We start from the raw sequence: 22,095 nt of genomic DNA on the forward strand, positions 1-22,095 counted from the left end.
ATTCACCCAGTTAGGAGTGGAATGTTAGGAGTGCAGTTTGTAAATTTTCCAAGTTGTCTGCACCAATGTCCTTTGGATGCTAAATTATTGAGCAGATTCGGTAATGAGTAGATTATTTGTCACTAGGACTCCCAAGGGTCTGGGGATCGGCTGTGATGTGAAAGGTTGGCTGCCAAAGGTCCGTTGTCATAGAAAACAGGAGGAGTAGGTCAATCAACCCTTCGAGCAGGCTCTGCCATTGAAGGTGGTTATAGCTGATTATCCAAGTTTGCGCCTTCCCCCCAGTTCCCCTGATCCTTCTCACCCTCACCAAAATATGTAACTCCTCCATGAATACACTTAATAATTTGGCTTCAACAGCTTTCTCTGGTGGACAATTCCACAGGTTCGCCACTCTCTGGGTAAAGAAATTTCTCCTCATCTCAATCTTAAATGGCTCTTATCCTTAGACTGTGACTCCTTGCCCTGGATTCTCCAGGTACCAAACATTCCTCCCTGCATCTAATCCATCCAGTCCTGTCAGAATTTTGTAGGTTTCTACGAGATCCCCTCTCATTCTTCATCACTAATGATTAAATCAAATTACCCCGATCTCTCTTTGTACGTCAGTCCTGCCATTCCAGGAATCAGGGTGGTAAATCTTCGCTGAACACCCATTCACAGAAAGAATATGCTTCCTCAGACAAAGAGACCAAAACTACGCACGATACTCAAGGTGCAGTCTCACCAATGCCAGGACAATTGCATCCAGACATCCCTGTTCCTATACTCAAATCCTCTTGCGACGAAAGCCTACATTCCGTTTGCCTTCTTAACTTCCCGCTGCACCTGCATGCTTAGCTTCAGGTGCACAAGGACACCTGAGTTCACTGCACGTCTCCTTCTCCAAGTCTATCGCCATTCAGATAATAACCTAGCGTACCTATTATTGCCATATGAATACCTCATATTCATCCACATTAGACTGCATCTGACATCTATCTGCCCACTTTTTTAAGTTGTCCAAATCAACCTAAAGCTTCTGTCTTCTCCTCAAGGCTCGCCCTCCCACCCGACTTTGTGCAGACTTTGAAATATTACACTTAATCCAAATCATGCATCAAGTCATTGAGGTGAAAGATCAGAGCAAGCTCAACGGGCTTGAGCTGCTCCAAATTCTGGTCGCGACGCTATAGGAAGGGCATGATTAAGCTAGAGAGGGTGCAGGAAAGATTCACAGGGATGTTGCGTGGACGAGGGCTTGAGTTCTAAGGAGGGATTGGACAGGCTGGGACTGTTTTCCCTGAAGAGAAGGAGACTGAGGGGTGATCTTGCAGAGGTTTATAAAATCATAAGGGGCATAGATGCAGTAGATACAGTCTTTTTCCCAGGGTAGGGGAGTCTAAAACTAGAGGGCATAGGTTTAAGGTGAGAGGGAAGAGATTTAAAAGGGACCTGAGAGACAAGTTTGTCAACAGAGGGTGGTGGGTGTGTGGAATGAGCTGCCAGAGGAAGTGGTAGAGGCAGGTACAATTACAACATTTAAAAGACATTTAGACAGGTACATGAATAGGAATGGTTTAGAGGGATATGGGCCAAATGCGGGCAAATGAGACTAGCATAATGGACATCTTGGTTGGCATAGAAGTTGGGCTGTATCGTTGGTAATTAGTTAATTATTATCACATCTACCAAGGTAATCTAAAAAAATTTTGTTTTGCAAGCCATCCATAGAGATTGTTTCACATCATCAGTACTATGTTGGCACCAGAAGCGTGGCGACACTTGTGGGCTGCCCCCCGGAAACTCTACACAAAAATATGTATTTCATTGTGTGTTTCGATGTACGTGTGACTAATAAAGATATCTTATCTTATATCGAGGTAGTACAAGGGAAAAACAATAACAGAATGCAGAATATAGTGTTACAGTTACAGAGAAAGTGTAGTGCAGGTAGACATTGAGGTGCAAGGCCACAATGAGGTAGATCGTGAGGTGAAGAGTCCATCTTATTGTACTAGGGGACCGTTCAATGTTCTTATAACAGAGGGATAGAAGCTGTCCTTGAGCCTGGTGGTACGTGCTTTCAGGCTTTTGTATCTTCTCCCCGATGGGAGGGGGGAGCAGACAGAATGTCCTGGGTGGGAGGGGTCTTTGATTATGCTGCTGCTCTACCAAGGTAGTGAGAAGTGTAGACAGAGTTCCCGGAGGGGAGGCTGGCTTCCGTGACAGACTGGGCTGTGTCCACAACTCTCTGCAGTTGCTTGCAGTCACGGGCAGTGTAGTTGCCATACCAAGCCGTGATGCATCCGGGTAGGATGCTTTCGATGGTGCATCTATAACCCCACTAATCTATAAATTCTTTCTTGCCCACATTACACTAAATTGCTCTTTTGTTTTACTTTTCCCAGTTTGGGTCACCCCCCCCCATCACTCCAAAGGACCTATCTATATTATCAGGACATCATTCACCCCTATGCCAAACCAGCCAGTTTTCAACAGTGACTGCTACCAGGGTAACAATCTGGAGTGGGTGCAAGTCCTCAGTCACACTGAGGGGCCATCAATTGCAGGATTGGCTGTGGAGCAACACTTGCAACACTGAAGGAAGGATTGGCTATGGAGGCGACTCTCAGATGAGATGTTAAATCCACAGCTCTCCAACCTGTTAACATTTCAGAGAAGAACAACCTCACACAGCACATGCCCGATATTCCTCCCTCAAATTAACCAGGCATTGTCCTACATGGGAAGGACAAGTTTGGTCCATTCAGCCTCTCGAGTCTACTCAGCCATTCAGTCAGGTCTGCACCTTGGCTCCCATCTGTCCATCTTGGCTTCGTAATGGTTATTACTTATGGTTAACAAAAAGTGTTCAGACCCTTATAAGATGTTCAAATCGTCTCCAGCCTTCAATCATCTTTTTTCAGTGAGGGTGGGAGGCAGTAGTGAGAGAGTTCCAACTTTCCACTGTACATCATCACTTCATGGCCCAGTTGCAGCTCAAAAATTCCTCCCTTTTGTTTCGGGCTCCCTGACACTCAAAGCAGCCTCTGTAACCTTCAGAGTAAGCCTGAACAAAACAGTGCTGTGCTTCGTACTGGCATGCAGGAACAGGGATTTAGCCTTTGTAAGCGATGGATTTTTTTGTTACAGAAAAACTCCTTCCTAACACAAACTGATCGCTCAGTGTTGTCATAATTTAACCCGTTTACATGCTGTGCTCTCTTGTTGATTGAGATCTTACTGTGCAAATTGGCCACTGCACTAAACCTCAGAGACTGCACATAGTGAGGATGCAACACTGAGAATGCCACTGAAGAGCAACACACCAAAAAGCTGGGAGAACTCGGCAGGTCGGGCAGCATCTATGGAGAGAAATGGTCAGTCGACGTTTCGGGTTGAGACCCTTCATCTAGTCTGGTTGGAGACTGTGGAGGGGATATCTCCGGAAGTGATGAGGTCTGTGATGGTATGGGAGGTAGCGGCCTCAGTCGGTGAGATCCTGGTTCAGGGGTGGGTGAGATGAGGCGTCCGAGAGCTGCCGTCCGGCCTCTGCAAGGTAGAGGTCAGTCCGACAGACAACAACAGCACCGCCCTTGTCTGCAGGATTGATGGTCCAGTTGGGGGTTGGACGCTGGTGGAGGGCAGATCTCCAGTGATGAGGTCCGTCATAGTACAGGAGACAAACTAAAGAAGCTGCTCAGTACGCGGGCAATCGAGTTGCACACATTGTGGTGCATTTGAGGTGAAGCGTGGCAGCCAGTTTGCTCAATGGAACCAATTACAGTAGGCTTTCTGAACAGGTTAAGACAGGAACCCAAGTCTAGCATTCCCCAACTGTGCTGGCAGCATCTACTAATCAGCAAGCAAAGAGTGAACTCCACACCAGTATAACTAAAGTTAGATTACACTAAGGCAAAAAACGTTTGCAGGTTTTTACAGGTTAACTGTTATTGGATACCTCAGGCAACATCTCAGGTTACAAAGACCTTCCTCACATTAGTGGGGCGAGTTCAAACCTCCAGTTGTCTCCTTTCTCTACTTCCAAAGCTCTTGTTCCGACCACTTTTCTAAGCGGACAGTGTCCCGTTACACTTAAACCATTTCGACATCTTATGGTCTTGACTAGATGGAAATCCTTAGCTGGTGGAGCAATACACAAAAAGTGCTGGAGGAACTCAGCAGGTCAGGCAGCATCCATGGAGGGAAACAAACAGTCGACGTTCCGGGCCGAGACCCTTCATCAGGACTGGAAAGGAAGAGGGCAGAAGCCAGAATAAAAAAGGTGTGGGGAGGGGGAGGAGGGCACGCAGGCAGTTGGTGGAGTCAGCTGTTCTGCTATTTAGTAGGCGATGTTTAGTGTGGGAACAAGAGGAGCCATGTGATGGATGAAACAATACTGAACATCCACTCTTTAAACCACTGCCGTGCCCAACAGCTCGCGGGAGCCGATGGGGAGACGTCTAGGATACCCTGCTGGGGGTACTTGCGTGCCTGGAGAAGGAAGGGATTACAATGTTAGTCGTTTGTGCAGACCTCAATTGTTAACTACAAAAAATAAACTAAGAGACACAATTGATTATTCGGTGGAAGATGATTTCTCTTACTCTGCCTCAGTCTTAATCTCAAGCACCATCTGATATCAACTAATGTGTTAGGCACACGGGAGAGATAGGTGCCCTCTCCTCTCCTTCTTAGACACCGACTGGGTACATTTGCTGATCCACCAGGGGAATGTAGACCGGCTTTTAATCCGTCTGCTTTCATTAGCTCAGCTGCTCGGCCATTAACACCACGAATCTCTGATGCTAACAAGGCAGCTTGCATATAATTTATCCAGTGGTTTAGAAGTACCAATGGAAGGTATCTGGGCAGTGGTTGGGGATAATCAAATGTAGTGCGAGCACAAGCTGCTGGTGATTAGTAATTGGTTTACCCTTGTCACAAGCACTAAGAAACAGTGAAAAGCTTTTGTTTGCATGCCATCCAGACAGATCATTTCATACATAGAGGTAGTACAAAAGGAAAACAATAACAGAATGTAAAATATAGTGTTACAGTTACAGAGAAAGTGCAGCGCAGGCAGACAAATAAGGTGCAAGGGCAGACTGAGAGATCAAGAGATTATCTTTTTTGTATAAGAGGTCCCTTCAATAGTCTTGTAACAGCAGGATGGAAGCTGCCCTTGAGCCTGGTGGTGCGTGTCTTCCAAGCTTTTGTATCTTCTGCCCGATGGCAGAGGGGAGAAGAGAGAATGTCCGGGGTGGGTGGGGTCTTTGATTATATTGGCTGCTTTACCGAGGCAGCGGAAAGTGTAGACAGGGTTGGTTTTCATGATGGACTGGGCTGTGTCCACAACTCTGCAACTTCTTGCAGTCTTGGGCAGAGCAGTTGCTGTACCAAGCTGTGATGCATCTGGATAAGATGCTTTCTATGGTGCATCTGTAAAAATCGGCGAGGATCATCGGGAACACGTTCAGGCTGGGGCTCTTCCTTTTAGAGAGCGGAAAGTTGGATTCTTAGGATATCAAAGGGAGTGTTCGAGTAAATGTGCTGAAAATGGTTTCATTTGTGGAGTTCAGAAATACAACATTATCACCAATAAATCCAAAGGGATATTCAGGAGAATTCAACTTCAGGCTAAGTGAGCAGTAGTATTTCCTGAAATTAAATGCAAGGGCCATGACGTGGTACACTGAGAGATCAAGAGTTCATCTTTATTGTATAAGAGGTCTGTTCAGGAGTCTTATTACAGCAGGATAGAAGCTGTTCTTGAGCCTAGTGGTGCGTGTTCTCAAGTTTTTGCATCCTGCCCGACAGAAGGGGGGAGAACAGAGAATGACTGGGGTGGGAGGGGTCCTTGATAATGTTGGCTGCTTTCCCGAGACAACAGGAAGTGTAGATAGTGGAGGAGAGGCTGGTTTGTGTGATAAAACTGAGGCTGTGTTCACAACTCTCCACAAATTCTTGCGGTCTTGGTGTATGAAGATGCCACACAAAGGAAGTCAGAAGGTCAAATACACAGCGTGCCACCTGGGCTGCAGGTTCTTAGGTTGATTGATCCCTCTTCAAGGGAAGAGCCAACAATGAATGCTCTCCCACACAGATCAAAGAGCAGGCAACAAGTCGCTTCTTGCTCCTAAGGGCCCATGACGGATGGAGCCATTCATGGACATTAAAGGAATAGCTTTCGCATTCCACGCTTTTAACCTTAGGATTTTGAAATGCCTTAAAAGACAGCTTAGAGCAACCCCTCCTGTGAGCTGGGGTTTCTACTTTAACCCCAGCTCACAGGAGGGGTTGCTCTAAGCTGTCTTTTAAGGCATTTCAAAATCCTAAGGTTAAAAGCGTGGAATGCGAAAGCTATTCCTTTAATGTCCATGAATGGCGTGAAGTGCAGCATAAATTTCTTTTTAGATTCTGACTCACTGCCTCTCCTCCTCGGCTTCCAGCCCAGCTGCCCAAAGCCGGAGATGAGCCGAAAGAACCAAGGTTAATCTGCTTGCCATCACCCACCATTTAACGTGAAGAGGTATGCGTATATTACAAACTGCCTCAGTTCCCAGGGAAATTTACTTTGCTCTATAGTCTGTGAACGGCAGGGAACCACCCACCTTCCTGAGAGCTACAGAAAAACTGCAGTGTGTGTGGATTAAACTGCCTCCCAAAAGAACTCATTGGAGAATTTGAGTTCCTTCTCTGAAGCTCAACTTTTCTGCCCCAGAAACAGGTGCCTGGAACTGTGCAGTCTCGCCCCTGCAAGTAATGGAGTCATACAGCACGGAAACAGGCCCTTCAGCCCAACTCATTCATGTTGACCATGGTGCCCATCTAAGCTGGCCCCATTTTGCCCGTGTTTGGCCCCTATCCCTCTACACCTTTCCTATAGTGTAGCGGTTGGCATAATGCTATTACAGTGCCAGCAACCTGGGTTCAATTCCCACCGCTGTCTGTAAGGAGTTTGTACATTCTCCCTGTGTCTGCATGGGTTTCCTCCGGATGCTCCGGTTTCCTCCCACATTCCAAAGACGTACGGGTCAGGAAGTTGTGGGCATGCCATGTTGGCACCGGAAGCGTGGCGACACTTGCGGGCTGCCCCCAGAACAATCTATGCAAAAGGAATGCATTTCACTGTGTGTTTCAATGAAACTAATAAAGAAATCTTATCTTAACCATGTACCAGTCTAAGTGTCTTTTAAATGTTGTTATTGTCCCAGCCTCAACCACTTCCTCTGGCAGCTCGTTCCATACACTGACCACTCTCTGAATGAAGTTGCCCCTCAGGTCCCTTAGAAATCTCTCCCCTCTCACTTTATACCTATGCCCTCCAGTTTTTGATTTCCTTTCCCAGGGGGAAAAGATATGAAGATTTCTTTATTAGTCACATGTACATCGAAACACACAGTGAGATGCATCTTTTGCATAGAGTGTTCTGGGGGCAGCCCGCAAGTGTCGCCACGCTTCCGGCCCCAACATAGCATGCCCACAACTTCCTAACCCGTACGTCTTTGGAATGTGGGAGGAAACTGAAGCACCCGGAGGAAACCCACGCAGACAGGGAGAGAACGTACAAACTCCTTACAGACAGCGGCCGGAATTGAACCTAGGTCGCTGGTGCTGTAAATGCATTACGCTAACTGCTACACTACTGTGCTGTGTGCATTCACCCTATCTACGCCCCTCATGATTTTTTTTCCACCATCAGGTCACCCCTCAGTCTCCCACGTTCAAAGGAATGAAGTCCTAGCCTGCCCAACCTCTCCCTGTAACTCAGGCCCTCGAGTCCTGGCAACATCCTCATAAATCTTCTTTGAGAAAATAGAGATTTTCAAAACTTCTGCTTTTTGTAGTAGAGCTGGCCAAAACAAAAAAAGATGATAAAGCAGGAAACACAGTGGGAGAGCTGGAGAAAAGCTTTGCCAAGGGGATTGAAGCATTGAATTAAGGAGGCAGAAATGTACAAGAAGATAGGAGTGCAAGAGACCAGAGGGAAGGGTGAGAGCTGGACCAATACTTACTAGTCCAGGGAGTGAACTGGTAAAGGTGAGTGAGAGGGAAGTAGGGCAAACAAACGGCTTTTGTAGTAGGAATGCAGAGGATTGAGGGCTTGAAAGAACATCGTAGTTCAAAGCGCCAGCTCCTTTTAGCAAGAGGTGATGGTCAGTAATTCAGCTGGGAACCAACTCAAATTATCCGTGCAAATGTTCTTGTGTGAGATCAGTTAGCTTGCAAAAGGGCAGTAAAAAACTTGCTCAAGCCTGCTGATATGCCAAGAGGAATTTAACAAAAGCAAAGTGGAAGGAATATTTGGGCAAAGTTCAGCGCATTCCACAGCAACTGGTGAAAAGAAACTTGCGAGGGATCAGACGCAATAAGGAGAAAACAGGCACATACAAAGTCAGTAAAGTTTGCAAATATCAGCAGTCGTGCTAGAGAAAGAGAGAGAGAACCTTTTGCCCAACAGGCTTTTGTAATGCAAGATACATCATAAACTAAATTTATTGTACTCTGGTGTGACACAAACATTATGGCAACACTGGGGCAACAAAGTCTTCCTCCTGCCTGATTATTGCTATACATCTGTTTACTGTGACGGGAAAACAGCACTTAGGGCATGCTCTAACAAGACTGAAACAGCAGGCTTTGTGTCTCTGCACAGCGTGAAGTGCAAGACTTGGCAACACACTCGGCTTCTGGCCTTGATGTGGACCAGCTCACTCCACAGCACTTGCCCAGGATCCACAGTTCACTCACTCAGACAGCAGAGTGATTAGGACAAAGGTGCCTTGAGAATTTATTATTGATCTCCAGGTAGGAAGCTGGGTAGCCAAATCTGGAGCAAGGCAAGTCCCAGGTGTAACGGTACTATTTATTTTTTCTCTGATAAAAGCATCTTGTTTCTTGGAAACAGGGAACTCCAAGGACCACAAGCCCATTATTGATGTTATGTGACCTTCACTGATCAATGCCCATCAAACCTCGCTTGAAACTGCCCAGACTGAAGTACAATTTACTGGAGAAACAGCAGATCACCTGGGCTGGGTTCCAGATGAAGAATGGCCGAGAGGTTGGAGTATTGTGTGCAGTTCTGGTCACCTCACTAGAGGAAGGATGTGGCGGCTTTGGAAAGGGTGCAGAAGAGGGTCACCAGGATGCTGCCTGGATTAGAAGGTATCGGCTATAAGGAGAGGCTGGACAAACTTGGATTGTTTTCTCTGGAGCAGCAGAGGCTGAGGTGAGACCTGATAGAAGTTCATAACTTTATGACAGGCATGGACAGGGTAGGCAGACAGAATCCTTATCCCAGGGTAGAAACATCAAGTACTAGAGGACACACATTTAAGGTAAGAGGGGAAAAGTTTAAAGAAGTTGTGCGAGGCAAGTTTTTTCTTTTACAGAGTGGTGGGGGCCTGGAGTGGGCTCTTAGGGGAAGTAGTGGAAGCAGATACGATTGTTCAAGAGGCTTCCAGATAGACACATGAATATGCAGGGGCTGGAGGGATGCGGATCATATACAGGCAGGAGAGAATTAGTTTAATTTGGCATCATGCTCAGTACAGACATTGTGGGCCGAAGGGCCTGCTCTTGTCTGTGCTGTTCTATGTTCTCTTCCCACAGATGCAGCCTGACCTGCTGAGTGCTTCCAGTGTTTTCCATTTTTATTTTAGATTTCCAGCATCTGCGGTTCTTTAGATTGTCATAGTATTTAGCCCCCGGCCCCGTCTGTGGAAGAGTCGGCAGCGTCCACACTGGCCTCATCAGCCATCTCAGAGCCCACAGAAATGAGGTGGAAGCAAGTCCTCCTCGATCCCAAGGGACTGCCTAAGACGACCACCTATCATCTCATGGCGAACAACATCTCAGTCATTCCCCTTCCACCCCCCGAAGAAACAAAATCAAAAGCGACAATGGCTAACACGAGGGGACATAATCTTAAGGTGATTGGAGGAAGGTATAAGGGGGATGTCAGGGGTAAGTTTTTTTTTATACAGAGAGTGGTGGGTCCGTGGAACACACTGCCTGCAGAGGTTGTGGGGGACAGATACATTAGGGACATTTAAGATACTCTTAGATAGATACATGAATGATAGAAAAATAGGGAGCTATGTGGGAGGGAAGGGTTAGATAGATCTTAGAGCAGGATAAAATGTCGGCGCAACATTGTGGGCCGAAGGACCTGTACTGTGTTGTAGTGCTCTATGTTCTATGAGAAGCACTTCCAAACAAAAATAAAAAAAGGTTCCATGAAACACAGTCGCAACAGCTCTGACAGACTAAACAACTGGCTCCTTCTTCCTTTGGCATCCAGAACTGGCTTAGCTGACACCCCGGCCCGTTGGAGGGAATTCATCATGCACTGGGCTTCCTCCAGCCAGACAGAACACTCAGTGACTGCGCCTGGCTGCTAGAGATCCGTTCGAACAACCAAGCGATCCCGAAGCTCTTTGCAAAGCTGTTCCCTCAAATCCAACGCGTGACAAGATGCTGAGGCTGTTACAGTTAGGAGGTGAAATCTGTGCCTGGCAGATGCAGTTGTTGACTGTAGTTCCTGAGGCACAGCAATTTGGTGCGTTCCCTCCCTGAGCAGAACGCTCCAGCCCAGAGTAGAAGTGCATTTTTAGAAATGATCAGAGGAACGTTGTCAGTAAACGGGAAAGATAAAAATCAGCTCAGAGACGTTTGCAAACCATGGCTTGGGTGGAACTTGTGCAGGTTTCTAAACCAAAGGTGGGAAGTCAAAAGTTTGGCTTCGGGCCTTTATTTGTGCTCCTTTTGGTCAAAAAGAGCACCCCGTATCCATACAAGAAAAAAAAAGGAACTGGTGATATGGATAGGAAAGGGCCAAGTACAATTATAATGGGCCTTATATAGCTGGGCCAAATACAGGACAGTGTGACGAGCTCGTGGTCAGTGTTAGACACGAAGAGCAATACATCAGCAGCAAAGCAGGCCATGACTCGAGTGCAGGGCTTATTATACAGCGGACTGGGAGAAACTGACTCCTTGGCAGAAGGATTGAGAATCAAAGGCTGCTGACTGAAGATAATTGGCAAAGGAACCGAGGAGACAAGCTTGATTTTATTTGGCAAGCTGGGATGGGCTGCCTGGAAGAGCAGCGGAAGTGGATTCCGAAGGGAATTAGGTATATATTGGATGGATGAAAAACCGCAGCACTCTGGGGCACAAGCGGGACTAATTAGGTAGCTCTTTCAGGGACCAAAGATAAAATTGGCCCAACAGCCCCCAGCTGGTGTTAAGCTAGCATGCCTGCAGATACTGGATGGGCGGGAGTGATCTGATGCTCAGCTATTGCTCAGCTATGACTGAAGGGCTGAAGTCCCAGCAACCACCAACTTTTACAGGGAAAATCAGTGGTGGGGTGCAAATGTGGAGTGGGCGGATATAGACTCAATGGGCCAAGGGGCCTCCTTGCGGTGTAAGGAAGTATGACGGAGGTAACACTGTTGTCCTCCAGTCCAACAACAGGGTTGCAGGACACAGATGCTGATTGGTGCATACAGACCACTGCTAGGAGTGGGTGGGGTTGGTGGGGAATGGTGAACAGGACAAGATTTGGCACCTGCATCAAACACAATGGCCACACTGCCTCTCCAGCCTCAGAAATGAGGGCAGCACCATACCATACCTTGTTCCAGAATGGATCTGGAATCAAAGAAAGGGGGAGAAAAGTTTATTCAACTATAAAATTAGATTAGGTCAAAAGGGTATATAAGAGAATCCATGGCCTGATGCTACCCTTTGTTGTAAGGTTCTTGTTAGAAATGCAAATAAATAGCAAGTGCATTTCAATGGAACTTTGACTTCTCAAGTCTGTGGTGTGTGTCGGGAGAAGCCAAGAGATGAAACATAGGATTACGCGCCATTGTAAATTGGTTACCTCAAAGTACAAACATTAAGCAATCCTTTAACAATAAATATACAACCACTGTGTTGGAAAATCTCTTGTCCTTTATCGCCTGTGAACGGAGGGATCAACACCACAGCGATACGGCAGTCGAAAATACTGAGAAGGGTTGAAAGTCAGGGAGTAATGTTGGGTGAATAAAATGGGATTAGTGTAAATGGGTGATCGATGGTCGGCACGGACTCGGTGGGCTGAAGGGCCTGTTTCCGTGCTGTATCACTCTAAGTTAACATGCAAGGCTGATTAGAATTAACACCAAGCAATACGGCCCACTAATACTTTGGGAGAGTGGATTGTGTAACATGCTTGTTATTTTCCATTGTGCAAGGCAAGTTATATTGACTGGAATAAGCAAATCCAATTATAACCCTTGCTTTGGTCTTCCACGTACTGTGAAATCAAGCTTAATGAGTTGGAGGAACAACACTTCATATTCTGCCTTGGGAGTCTCCAACCTGATGGCCTCGACATCGATTTCTCGAACTTCCGGTAACCCAACCCCTTCTTTTTCTCCCCCCTCCCCCAACTTCTTTGTCTTCCCTTATTCCTGTGGCTCCCCTTTCCCCGCCTTGATGAGCTGCCCATCTCCTCCCCTCCCCCATCCTTTATTCCATGGTCCACTGCCCTGTCCTACCGCATTCCTTCTTCTTCAGCCCTTGGCCTCTTCTACCAATCACCTCTCAGCTTATTACATCTTCCCCCCACACCTCCCCCACCCACCTACCTTCCCCCTCTCACCTGGACTTGCCTCTCACCTGAACTCACCCATCCCCTGCCTGCGTGTGCTCCTCCCCCTCCCCCACCTTCTTATTCTGGCTTCTGCCCTCTTCCTTTCCAGTCCTGATGAAGGGTTTCGACCTGAAACGTCGACTGTTTATTTCCCTCCACGGATGCTGCCTGACCTGCTGAGTTCCTCCAGCATTTTGTGTGTGTTGCTCCAGATACCAGTATCTGGAGAATCTCTTGTGTCTCCTTAATGAGTTACTGCCTTGACCTGCTTGGTCGCTCTTCAGAGGATATCAAGAGAGCTTGCTCCAAAGGGTAAGAATGTCCAGTACAAATGGCAAGGAGATAAAGTGGTTATAATCTTGAGTTAGCTATCACGTACTTCAATAGTGAGTCATGCAAGCACATCCTTACATTTAACACTTCGACCATTTATAGAAGTGACAGGCACCCATGTAACCAAAATATCTTGAGCACTGCCATAATATTATGGCGCCTCAACTCTCAGCTCTGGAAACACCAGGCAGTGAACCAGAGAACTACATGGTAGTGAACCTACCATCAGTGGTGGGAGAGTTACTGGAGGGGATTCTGAGAGATGGAATCCGTGTAGTTGGAAAGGCAAGCACTGATGAGGAATAGTCAGCTTGGATCTGAGCATGGGAACTCGTGTCCCACAAATTTGATCGAGTGTTCTTGAAGAGGTGACCAAGAGGATTGATGAGGACAAGGGGCAAATTAACGATAGAAGCACTCAGGTCTTGTGCCAGCCAAGACACCAAAAATAAAACCGGAAACTACTGGAAGGACTCATCTGTGAAGAGAGGAAGTGTTAATGTTTCAGATTGACGACCTTTTATCAGTTCAGAGGGTGTCTTGACCTGTTGAGAATTCCTTCATTTTGCATTTTTTGTTTCAATTACCAGCATCAGCAGTTGTCTTGCCTTGAGACAATCCAAGACTGGAGTTTGAAGGTGGGTCCTTTCAGCCCAAGTGTGGGAACCTCTTGACTTGCTCCATAGGCATCCCCTGCTCTTGCCCATCTCCAGAACCTTCCCCAGCCCCTCCACAATCTCTGCAGTCCTCCAATCTGGCCTCTCACCCTTCCCTCATCTTCTTCATGGTACCAGCAGCCTCCACTCAAGTGGTCTTGGTCGGACTTCAGAGTATCCAAAGGAAAGCTACATTGGCATGATAGTGATGCAGTGATTAAATTACGGAGCTAGTAATCCAGAGACCAGAATTCATACCCCAACGTGGCAGGTGAAGAATTTAACTCCAGTTAATCATTTGGAATAAGCTAGTCATTAGTACTCATGACCACATAAATTACTGGATGTTGGTTCCATAACATCCTTCGGGAAAAAAAATCTGCTGTCCTTACCGTATCTTGCCTAAAGGTGACTCCAGACCAAACAATGTGATTGGGTTTCTAATGCCTTCTGGAATAGCCTTGTAGACCACTTGGTTCACTAATAATTAGGGATGAGTAATTAATAACATAGATATAGGGATATTTCTTTGTTAGTCACATGCACATCGAAACACACAGTGAAATGCATCTTTTGCATAGAGTGTTCTGGGGACAGCCCGCAAGTGTCGCCACACTTCCGGTGCCAACATAGCATGCCCACAACTTCCTAACCTGCACGTCTTTGGAATGTGGGAGGAAACTGGAGCACCCGGAGGAAACCCACGCAGACATGGGGAGAACGTACAAACTCCTTACAGACAACAGCGGGAATTGAACCCGGGTCGCTAGTGCTGTAATAGCGTAACGCTAACTGCTATGCTACCATGCCTGTCCTTCTCTGCTGTTTCCAACTTTTCCTCTCCTCCCTTAAAAAAAAGTTTCAAAGAGACCATTCAAGAACTCCCCTTGGACACTGATGATCTATAAATCCAGAGCGCAGACCAGGTAGGAATCAATTTTCTGCCTGGACAGATCTATTATTTTTGCAATAAGGAAAGACAACCCAGTTAAATAGAGCCACACTCACCCCCACACCGAGCTTGCTTCCAGATCCGTTAAGCAATACTTGGCATGCTGAATTAGATCCATCACCACTCAGGAGCAACTCCCAAATGAAATCAAAACACTCTGCAATGGCCCTCAAACCCCTCCAGCAAGCAGATACAGTATTCTTGAACAATTCCAATATCTGACTGGTGCATTATAGTTATTGCCATGAACAGCCATATAGATGACAAGCATCAGAGGGCAACGAGAAGGGATGGGAGCTTCTGACACACCCGACCATGATACATGATTATATACCCAGACATATGATAGGAAACAACGTTCATACAAGTAACTGAATCTGGAGCAGGAGTAGACCTCTCAGCCCCTCAAACTTCCCAGGGCTAATTTGATTGCAACCTTAACTCCCCATTCCTGCCTTTGGTACGTCACCAAAGACTTACAAATTTCTATAGATGTACGGTGGAGAGCATTCTGACTGGTTGCATCACCACCTGGATCTAAGGACCCTCACCACCTGGGACATGCCCTCTTCTTGTCACTACCATCGGGGAGGAGGTACAGGAGCCTGAAGACCCACACGCAAATGATTCAGGAACAGCTTCTTCCCCTCCGCCATCAGATTTCTGAACAATCCATGAACACTACCTCATTATTCCTTTTTCGTTGCACTATTTATTTATTTTTGTAATTATAGATTTTTATGCCTTTGCACTGTACCGCAGCCACAAAACAACAAATTTCACATCATACAAGTCAGTGATAATAAATCTGATTCTGACAGATCCAGTAACCATTCATCTCTTTGTCAAGAACCTATCTCTCGCCTTAAAAATAGTCAAACTCTGCTTCCACCTTGGAAGAGAATTCCATGGATTCATGGACTCTGAGAAGAAGATTTTAAATGGACGTTCCTTACTTTTAAGCAGCGACCCCTAATTTTAGATTCTCCCAAGAGGAAACATCCTGTCAAGACCTTGCATCAATCGCCTTCTCTCACTCTTCTAAGCTCCAGTGGATACAAGTCCATCCCATCCAGTCTTACCTCATTAGACGACACGCCCCTCCCACCTATCATCTACGAAACCTTCTCCGACCTGCTCCCAACACACCTTAAGAGCCCAATGCTGTACACAGGACCCCAACATTGGGTCTCACCAGTGCCCTGTCCACACAGCAGAATTACAGACAATATTTTCTGGTTTCATTATCGCGCCAGCTGGAAAAGGTTTGCCAGGATGGGATAATACTGAGCACCCATATGGGAATACAACTGGAATAGATACCACATGTGTACACGCACATAAATACACACACACATGCACACACAATGTTACTGTACCAATAGAACAGTCCAGATTTTTCTGCCAAAGGCCACACACAGACACTAATGTGCAAATCGTTAAGCCTCCCGCAAAGAAGCCATACCCTGTAAGCCGCGGTCTAACTAACAAGGCCAGCAGGGATAGGAGGCCAATGCATAGTGTTGGCTTGTGTCACTTCAGCGCCTTCGCATTTGTGCCCAGTGTCGTTTTCCTAACCAGGGCCACCAAAGTCCAAAGCAAGAACCTCTGCCCCAGCATGGAGAGGGACCATAAACCGGATCGACAGCCAGCCAAACGTTAATCAGCGGACCCCTCGGCCTGTCATCGGTGGCACGCTCAGCTACAGTGAGCTCGTCTCCGATCCCAACCGCGCCCGCGCTGCCCGCCCCACCTACGCAGGGGTTTCCCCAATCTTCAGGTTGTGGTGGCGAAGAGCAGGAGCCAAATAGACAACGGACAATAGGAGCAGAAGTACACCATTCGGCCCTTCGAGTCTGCACCGCCATTTTGAGATCATGGCTGATCCTCAACAATCAATATACTGTTCCTGCCTTGTCCCCATTTCCCTTGATTCCCCTATCTATAAGAAACCTATCTAGCTCCTTCTTGAAAGTGCCCAGAGAATTGGCCTCCGCTGCCCTCTGAGGCAGTGCATTCCACAAATTCACAACCGTCTGGGAGAAGAAGTTTTTCCTCCCCTCTGTCCTAAATGGCCTAGCCCTTATTCTTAAAACATTCCCCCTGGTCCTGGACTTCCCCAACATCTGGAACATATTTCCTGTCTATCCTGTCCAATCCCTTAATAATCCTGTATGTTTCAATCAGATCCCCTCTCAATCTTCTCAATTCCAGCGTGTACAATCCCAGTCTCTCCAACCTCTCAGCATAAGACAGTCCCGTCATCCCCGGAATTAACCTCGTAAACCTACGCTGCACGCCCTCTATAGCCAGGATATCCTTCCTTAACCCTGGAGACGCGGGATATCCGAAGCGCGAGCGTGCTCGACACTTGCCTTTGAGCGACCCGGAGAACAGGTAAATCCAGGTGAATGCTGGCACGAAGAGGACGGTGAGCGTGGCTGCGAGGAACTTCCTGCGCCCTCGGCAGATTCCCAGCATCCTGGGGGAAGAGGTCGGGGTGGGACTGCTGCACTGATCCTAGGTGGGTAACATCACATCCTCAGCCACGTGCATGTTAGTCCCTGCAATTAAAAAAAGAAAGGATCACTAGGTGACTGGCTCCATTGTGTTCTCTCCCTCTCTCTCTCATGGTGTCAGTACCAGCTGCAAACCTGGCAACAGAGCTGGCACAGTTTATCAACACGGTGCCCAGGAATGATCTATCACCAGACAAAATATATTCATATAGTCATAGAGTCACACAGCACGGAAACAGGCCCTTTGGCCCAGCTGGTCCATGCTGACCAAGATGCCCATCCAAGCTAGTCCCATTTGCCTGAGTTTAACCCATATCCTTCTCAGCCTTTCCTACCCATGTACCTGTCCAACTGTCTTTTAAGTGTTATTGCGCCTGCCTCAACCACTTCCGCCGGCAGCTTGTTCCATATATGCATCGCTCTCTGTGTGGAAAAAGTTGCCCCTCAAGGTCCTATTAAATCTTTCCCCTCTTGCCGTAAACTTAGGCCCTTGATTCCCCAACCCCAGGGAAAAGAGAGTGCATTCACCCTGTCTATGGCCCTCGTGGTTTTATACACCTCTGTAAGATCACCTCTCAAAGCTGATGCTTCCTATGGAAATGTAGTGCATCTACCCACCACACAGGGCAAGAAAGCACAGCATCCAATATAATAGATAGTTGAAAGATGAAACAGACAGGAAGAGACCAGTTGTGAACCTCCACTGTGGATCAGAGCACAGAATCGGGCCTTTCGCCCAACAAGTCCGCACTTAACGTCGATCCTACACTAATCGCATTTTATTCTCCCCCACATTCCCTTCAACTCTGCCCCAAGATTCTACCACCCACTTCCACCCTGGGGGCAAATTACAGCGGCCAATTAACCTACCAAGCTGCACACCTTCGGGGTGTGGGGAAGAAACGGGCAACCGGGGGAAACCCACGTGGTCACCAGGGAGAAAGTGTAAACTCCACATGGGCGTCACCGGAGGCCGGGATTGAACCCGGGTCGATGGAGCTGTAGTGTGCTGCTGCCTTTGCATGCATCTTTGGCACATACGTGTATGCATACAAACACTCGTGTGCTTGTGGGGGTGTGGACAAACTTGGAAGAATTCAGAAACACTGCCAATTTTCACACTTAGGGAAAACAGAAGGTTAAAATCTTTAATTTAGTTATGACAAGTCACTTGCATATAAGAAGATCATTGCAATTAATTCCCAGAGAAGCTAAAAGATGTTCATTTTTTTGTTGTCCAACACAAGAACACATTTTCACTTGAAAAGGTACCATTGAAATTAAGACGCACTCCAGCGTGCAGGTGTCTGTACTGAAGCTCGGTACAGACACCACAAACACTTTGTGAGGAAGGACTGCAGGCTAGGGTCCTGCCACCACTTGACGTTGAGGGGCAGGTCCAAGCAATGTCTCACACAATTCACGGGTGCATCCTTCAGGAAGCAGCACAAGTGGCGTTGACTCACCGCAACAGAATTGTACTGTAGGAAAGCTACTCTGTATCATACTGTCTTCTTCCACACCTTCAGCCAATAAAAATCTAAACAAGCTGAGTTTAAAAATCATCAGTCAAGATAACACCCAGTGCTTTAAGGAAAAGGATTCTATTTGTCTACCACTATACGTGTGTATGTGTTTTGTAACATAGACATGAGTCTGTATCTGATGTACCTGGACAATTACGATATCTTTATTGGTCACATGTACATCGAAACACACAGTGAAATGCATCTTTTGCGTAGAGTGTTCTGGGGGGCAGCCCGCAAGTGTCGCCACGCTTCCAGTGCCAACATAGCATGCCCACAACTTCCTAACCCGCACGTCTTTGGAATGTTGGAGGAAACCGGAGCACCCGGAGAAAACCCACACAGACATGGGGAGAACATACAAACTCCTTACAGACAGCGGCGGGAATTGAACCCGGTCACTGGTGCTGTAATAGCGTTACGCTAACCGCTACACTACCGTGCAGGTAAGGAAATTGTACACAAAGGGACAATTTACTTGCTATAGAGGGAATGCAGTGAGAGTTCACCAGACAGATTCCTGGAATGGCAGGTCTGTCACATCAAGAGCGATAGAGTAGACTTGGGCTCTATTCTATAGTGTTTAGAAGAAAATTGTTAAAGGGTTCAACATTGTAGATGCAGGGAGCATCTTGAACCAGGGATCACATCCTTAGAATAAGGGGGAAGGGCACTTAGGACTGAAACAACTGGAAATTTCTTGACCCAGAGGATACTGAACCTTTGAAACTCTCTACCAAAGAGAGCTGTGGAGACACAGTCGTCAATGACACTTAAAAGTGAGAGCGACAGAGTTCTGGGTACCAAGGAATTCAAGGATGCTGGGATAAGGCAGGAAAATGGTGCATGAGGCAGATGATACACATGACCTTGATAAAGGGCAGGAAGAACTTCAGAGGCCAAGTGGCCAACTCCGGCTCCTTTTCCTCATATTGCAGCCTTTGAGCTATTCTACCCTCGAGCACAGAAAGATTCCCCTTCACTCTTTCAACTCCTTACAGATTTTAAAAATCAAACCGGCCTATTCTATACTTCAGGAAATATAAAACTGGTTTACACAAACTTTGAAAAAGATAGTTACACTGGGATCCCCAAACTTGAAATGGTTCCCCTTCAAAAGGCCCGTAATCTTTTCCAAAGCAAGGTGTCGATACTGTAAACGGTGCTCCAGGAGCCCACAGAAATAGACAGAGCAAACTTTTTTTTACATTTCAGCCCTTCATATAGAAAGGCCAACATTACATTCGGCTAACATCATCTCTCCGCATCTGACCACTGCTTTTCAATAACCTGTGTACATAGACTGAGCTCCACTGCTCCCAGCTCAATACTACCAAGTAAAAGTATCTGTCTCACTCATTTACTGGCCCAGAACGGAGGACGTGCTGCTCCCTCACGCCGAAATCCATCTACCAGATTTTCACATGAGCACTTCAGCGATTGACTCTGCAATTTTATACTTACACCTACACCACTTACAACGACAGCAAACCTTGTGTTCTTGGAAATCCTGGATAAATGGCCTTGAATTTGTCAATACAATGAGAAATTTAATCTAGCATTTCTTTACATGGAACATCAAGTGCCATCTGGAAGTCCATATAAAGTATGTGCACATAAATCCCTCTGTCTGCAATTTTAGATATTACCTCAAAGAAATCAATTCACACATACCGACTCTTAAAGTCCTCCTCCTCCTCCTCAGGCAATCCCTCAGGATAGAGGATGACTTGCTCCCACTCTGATTCTGTGCATTACGAGGTGGCTGATGTGAGAACCACAAGCTCTGCCACGGATGGGTGAGGAGGCGGATGACGAGGCTGAGAGGTTTGTAAGTTGGTACATGGGGCTTCTATGTGCTTCTAATGAACAGACCTATGGTTCGCAATACTATCCTGAATGCTCATAGATAGACAGAGTCATACAGCACAGAAACAGGCCATTCCGTGCTCACCATCAAGCACCCATTTACTTTTATGCCATTTTATTCTCCCTACATTCCCATCATCATCCACCAGGTTCTATCGCTCACCAGCACACCAGGAGCAATTTACAGCGGCCAATGAGCCGACCAACCCGCACATCATTGGGGATGTGGGATGAAATCCACCTGGTCACAGGGGGAGTGTGCAAACTCCACACAGACAGCACCAGAGGTCGGGATTGAACCCGGGTTGCTGGAGCTGTGAAGCAGCAGCTCTGCCACTGTACCCCTCCTTCTACACTCTGTGTGATCTTGGGCCAGGCCAGGGGTTAACAATACACGTCAGCTCTCTCAAGCCACTTCACAGAACTCAAACAAGCAAGATCTTCGAGCCACACTGGAGGTGCAAGATCAGTCTGGGCAAAGGGATAGGTTCTATGAAGTGACTTAAAGGAGTAGAAAGATGGAGAGAATGAAGATTGGTGGTGTTCTAGAGCTAAAGAAGCTATGTTTTCTTTTAAGTCTGAATGAAGATGAAGGACCATTTTGTTCTGTGCGCTTGTGGCTCAGACTGGCCTCCTGCAGCCATGGGGGTTCATTAGGAACCTGCCAGTTATAGTCACTTTCTTCACTGCACCACAGCTTGGTGTGGCAACTGCTCTGCCCAAGGCTGCAAGAAATTACAGGGTTGTGTACGCAGCCCAGTCCATCACGGAAACCAGCCTCCCCTCCACTGACTCTGTCTACACTTTGGGAAAGCAGCCAGCATAATCAAGGACCCCTCCCCCCCCCACACCCCATCAGAAAGAAGATACAAAAGCTTGAGAACACGTACCACGAGACTTAAGGACAGCTTCTATCCCGCGGATATAAGACTATTGTACAGACCTCTTATACGATAAAGATGAACTCTGGATCTCTCAATCAACTTTGTTGTGGCCCTTGCACTTTACTGTCTACCTGCCCTGCGCTTTCTCCATAACTGTAACACTTTATTTTGCATTTTGTTTTTGCTTTTCCCTTTGTACTACCTTGATGTGCTGATGGTTGGAATAATCTGACTGGATGGAACGCACAAGAAAGCTTTTCACTGTCTCTCGGTACGTGTGGCAATAATAAACCAATTACAATTAGACGTAGTGACCGAAGCAAGCTGTCAAGATCAGGTGGATCCACAGCAGCTGATAAAACAAGTAGAAGACAAGGAACAGGAGTGGGATGAGGCCATGTAACCCTTCGAGCCCACTCTGCATTCAGTAAGATCACGGTGGATTCCATCTTGGTCTGCACTTTTCCCTCGTTCTCCATACCCCTCGTAGTTTAAGTGTCTGCCAAATTTTCTGGAAAGCAATTTCTCCTCATCTCAGTCTTAAATGGATAACCCTTATTTTGAAACGATGCCCCCCAATTCTAAATACCCCCCAGAGCATCCACCTTTTCAATCGCCCATTAAAACCTTACAGCTTAGTAAAATCACTTATCATTCTTCTGTACACCATTGAGTGTAGACCCAACATAATCAACCTTTCTTCAATTATTCAATCCCTT

At 46.8% G+C, this 22,095-nt stretch overlaps 1 protein-coding gene across 4 annotated transcripts in view; it reads right to left on the bottom strand.

Annotated features, from left to right (window-relative positions):
• The window catches only part of large1 (LARGE xylosyl- and glucuronyltransferase 1), a 348,327-nt gene that overhangs the window by 210,394 nt on the left and 115,838 nt on the right, over positions 1-22,095 (bottom strand). For all 4 annotated transcript variants that reach the window (XM_052030445.1, XM_052030447.1, XM_052030446.1 and 1 more), the window contains exon 2: positions 16,954-17,142. In XM_052030445.1, coding sequence (XP_051886405.1) covers positions 16,954-17,059 — 106 coding nt within the window. In that variant the 5' untranslated portion in view covers positions 17,060-17,142. The remainder of the gene's footprint in view (positions 1-16,953; positions 17,143-22,095) is intronic.

Source organism: Pristis pectinata, chromosome 15 (genome assembly GCF_009764475.1).
Source record: "Pristis pectinata isolate sPriPec2 chromosome 15, sPriPec2.1.pri, whole genome shotgun sequence".
In the NCBI taxonomy this organism is placed as follows: Eukaryota; Metazoa; Chordata; class Chondrichthyes; order Rhinopristiformes; family Pristidae; genus Pristis; species Pristis pectinata.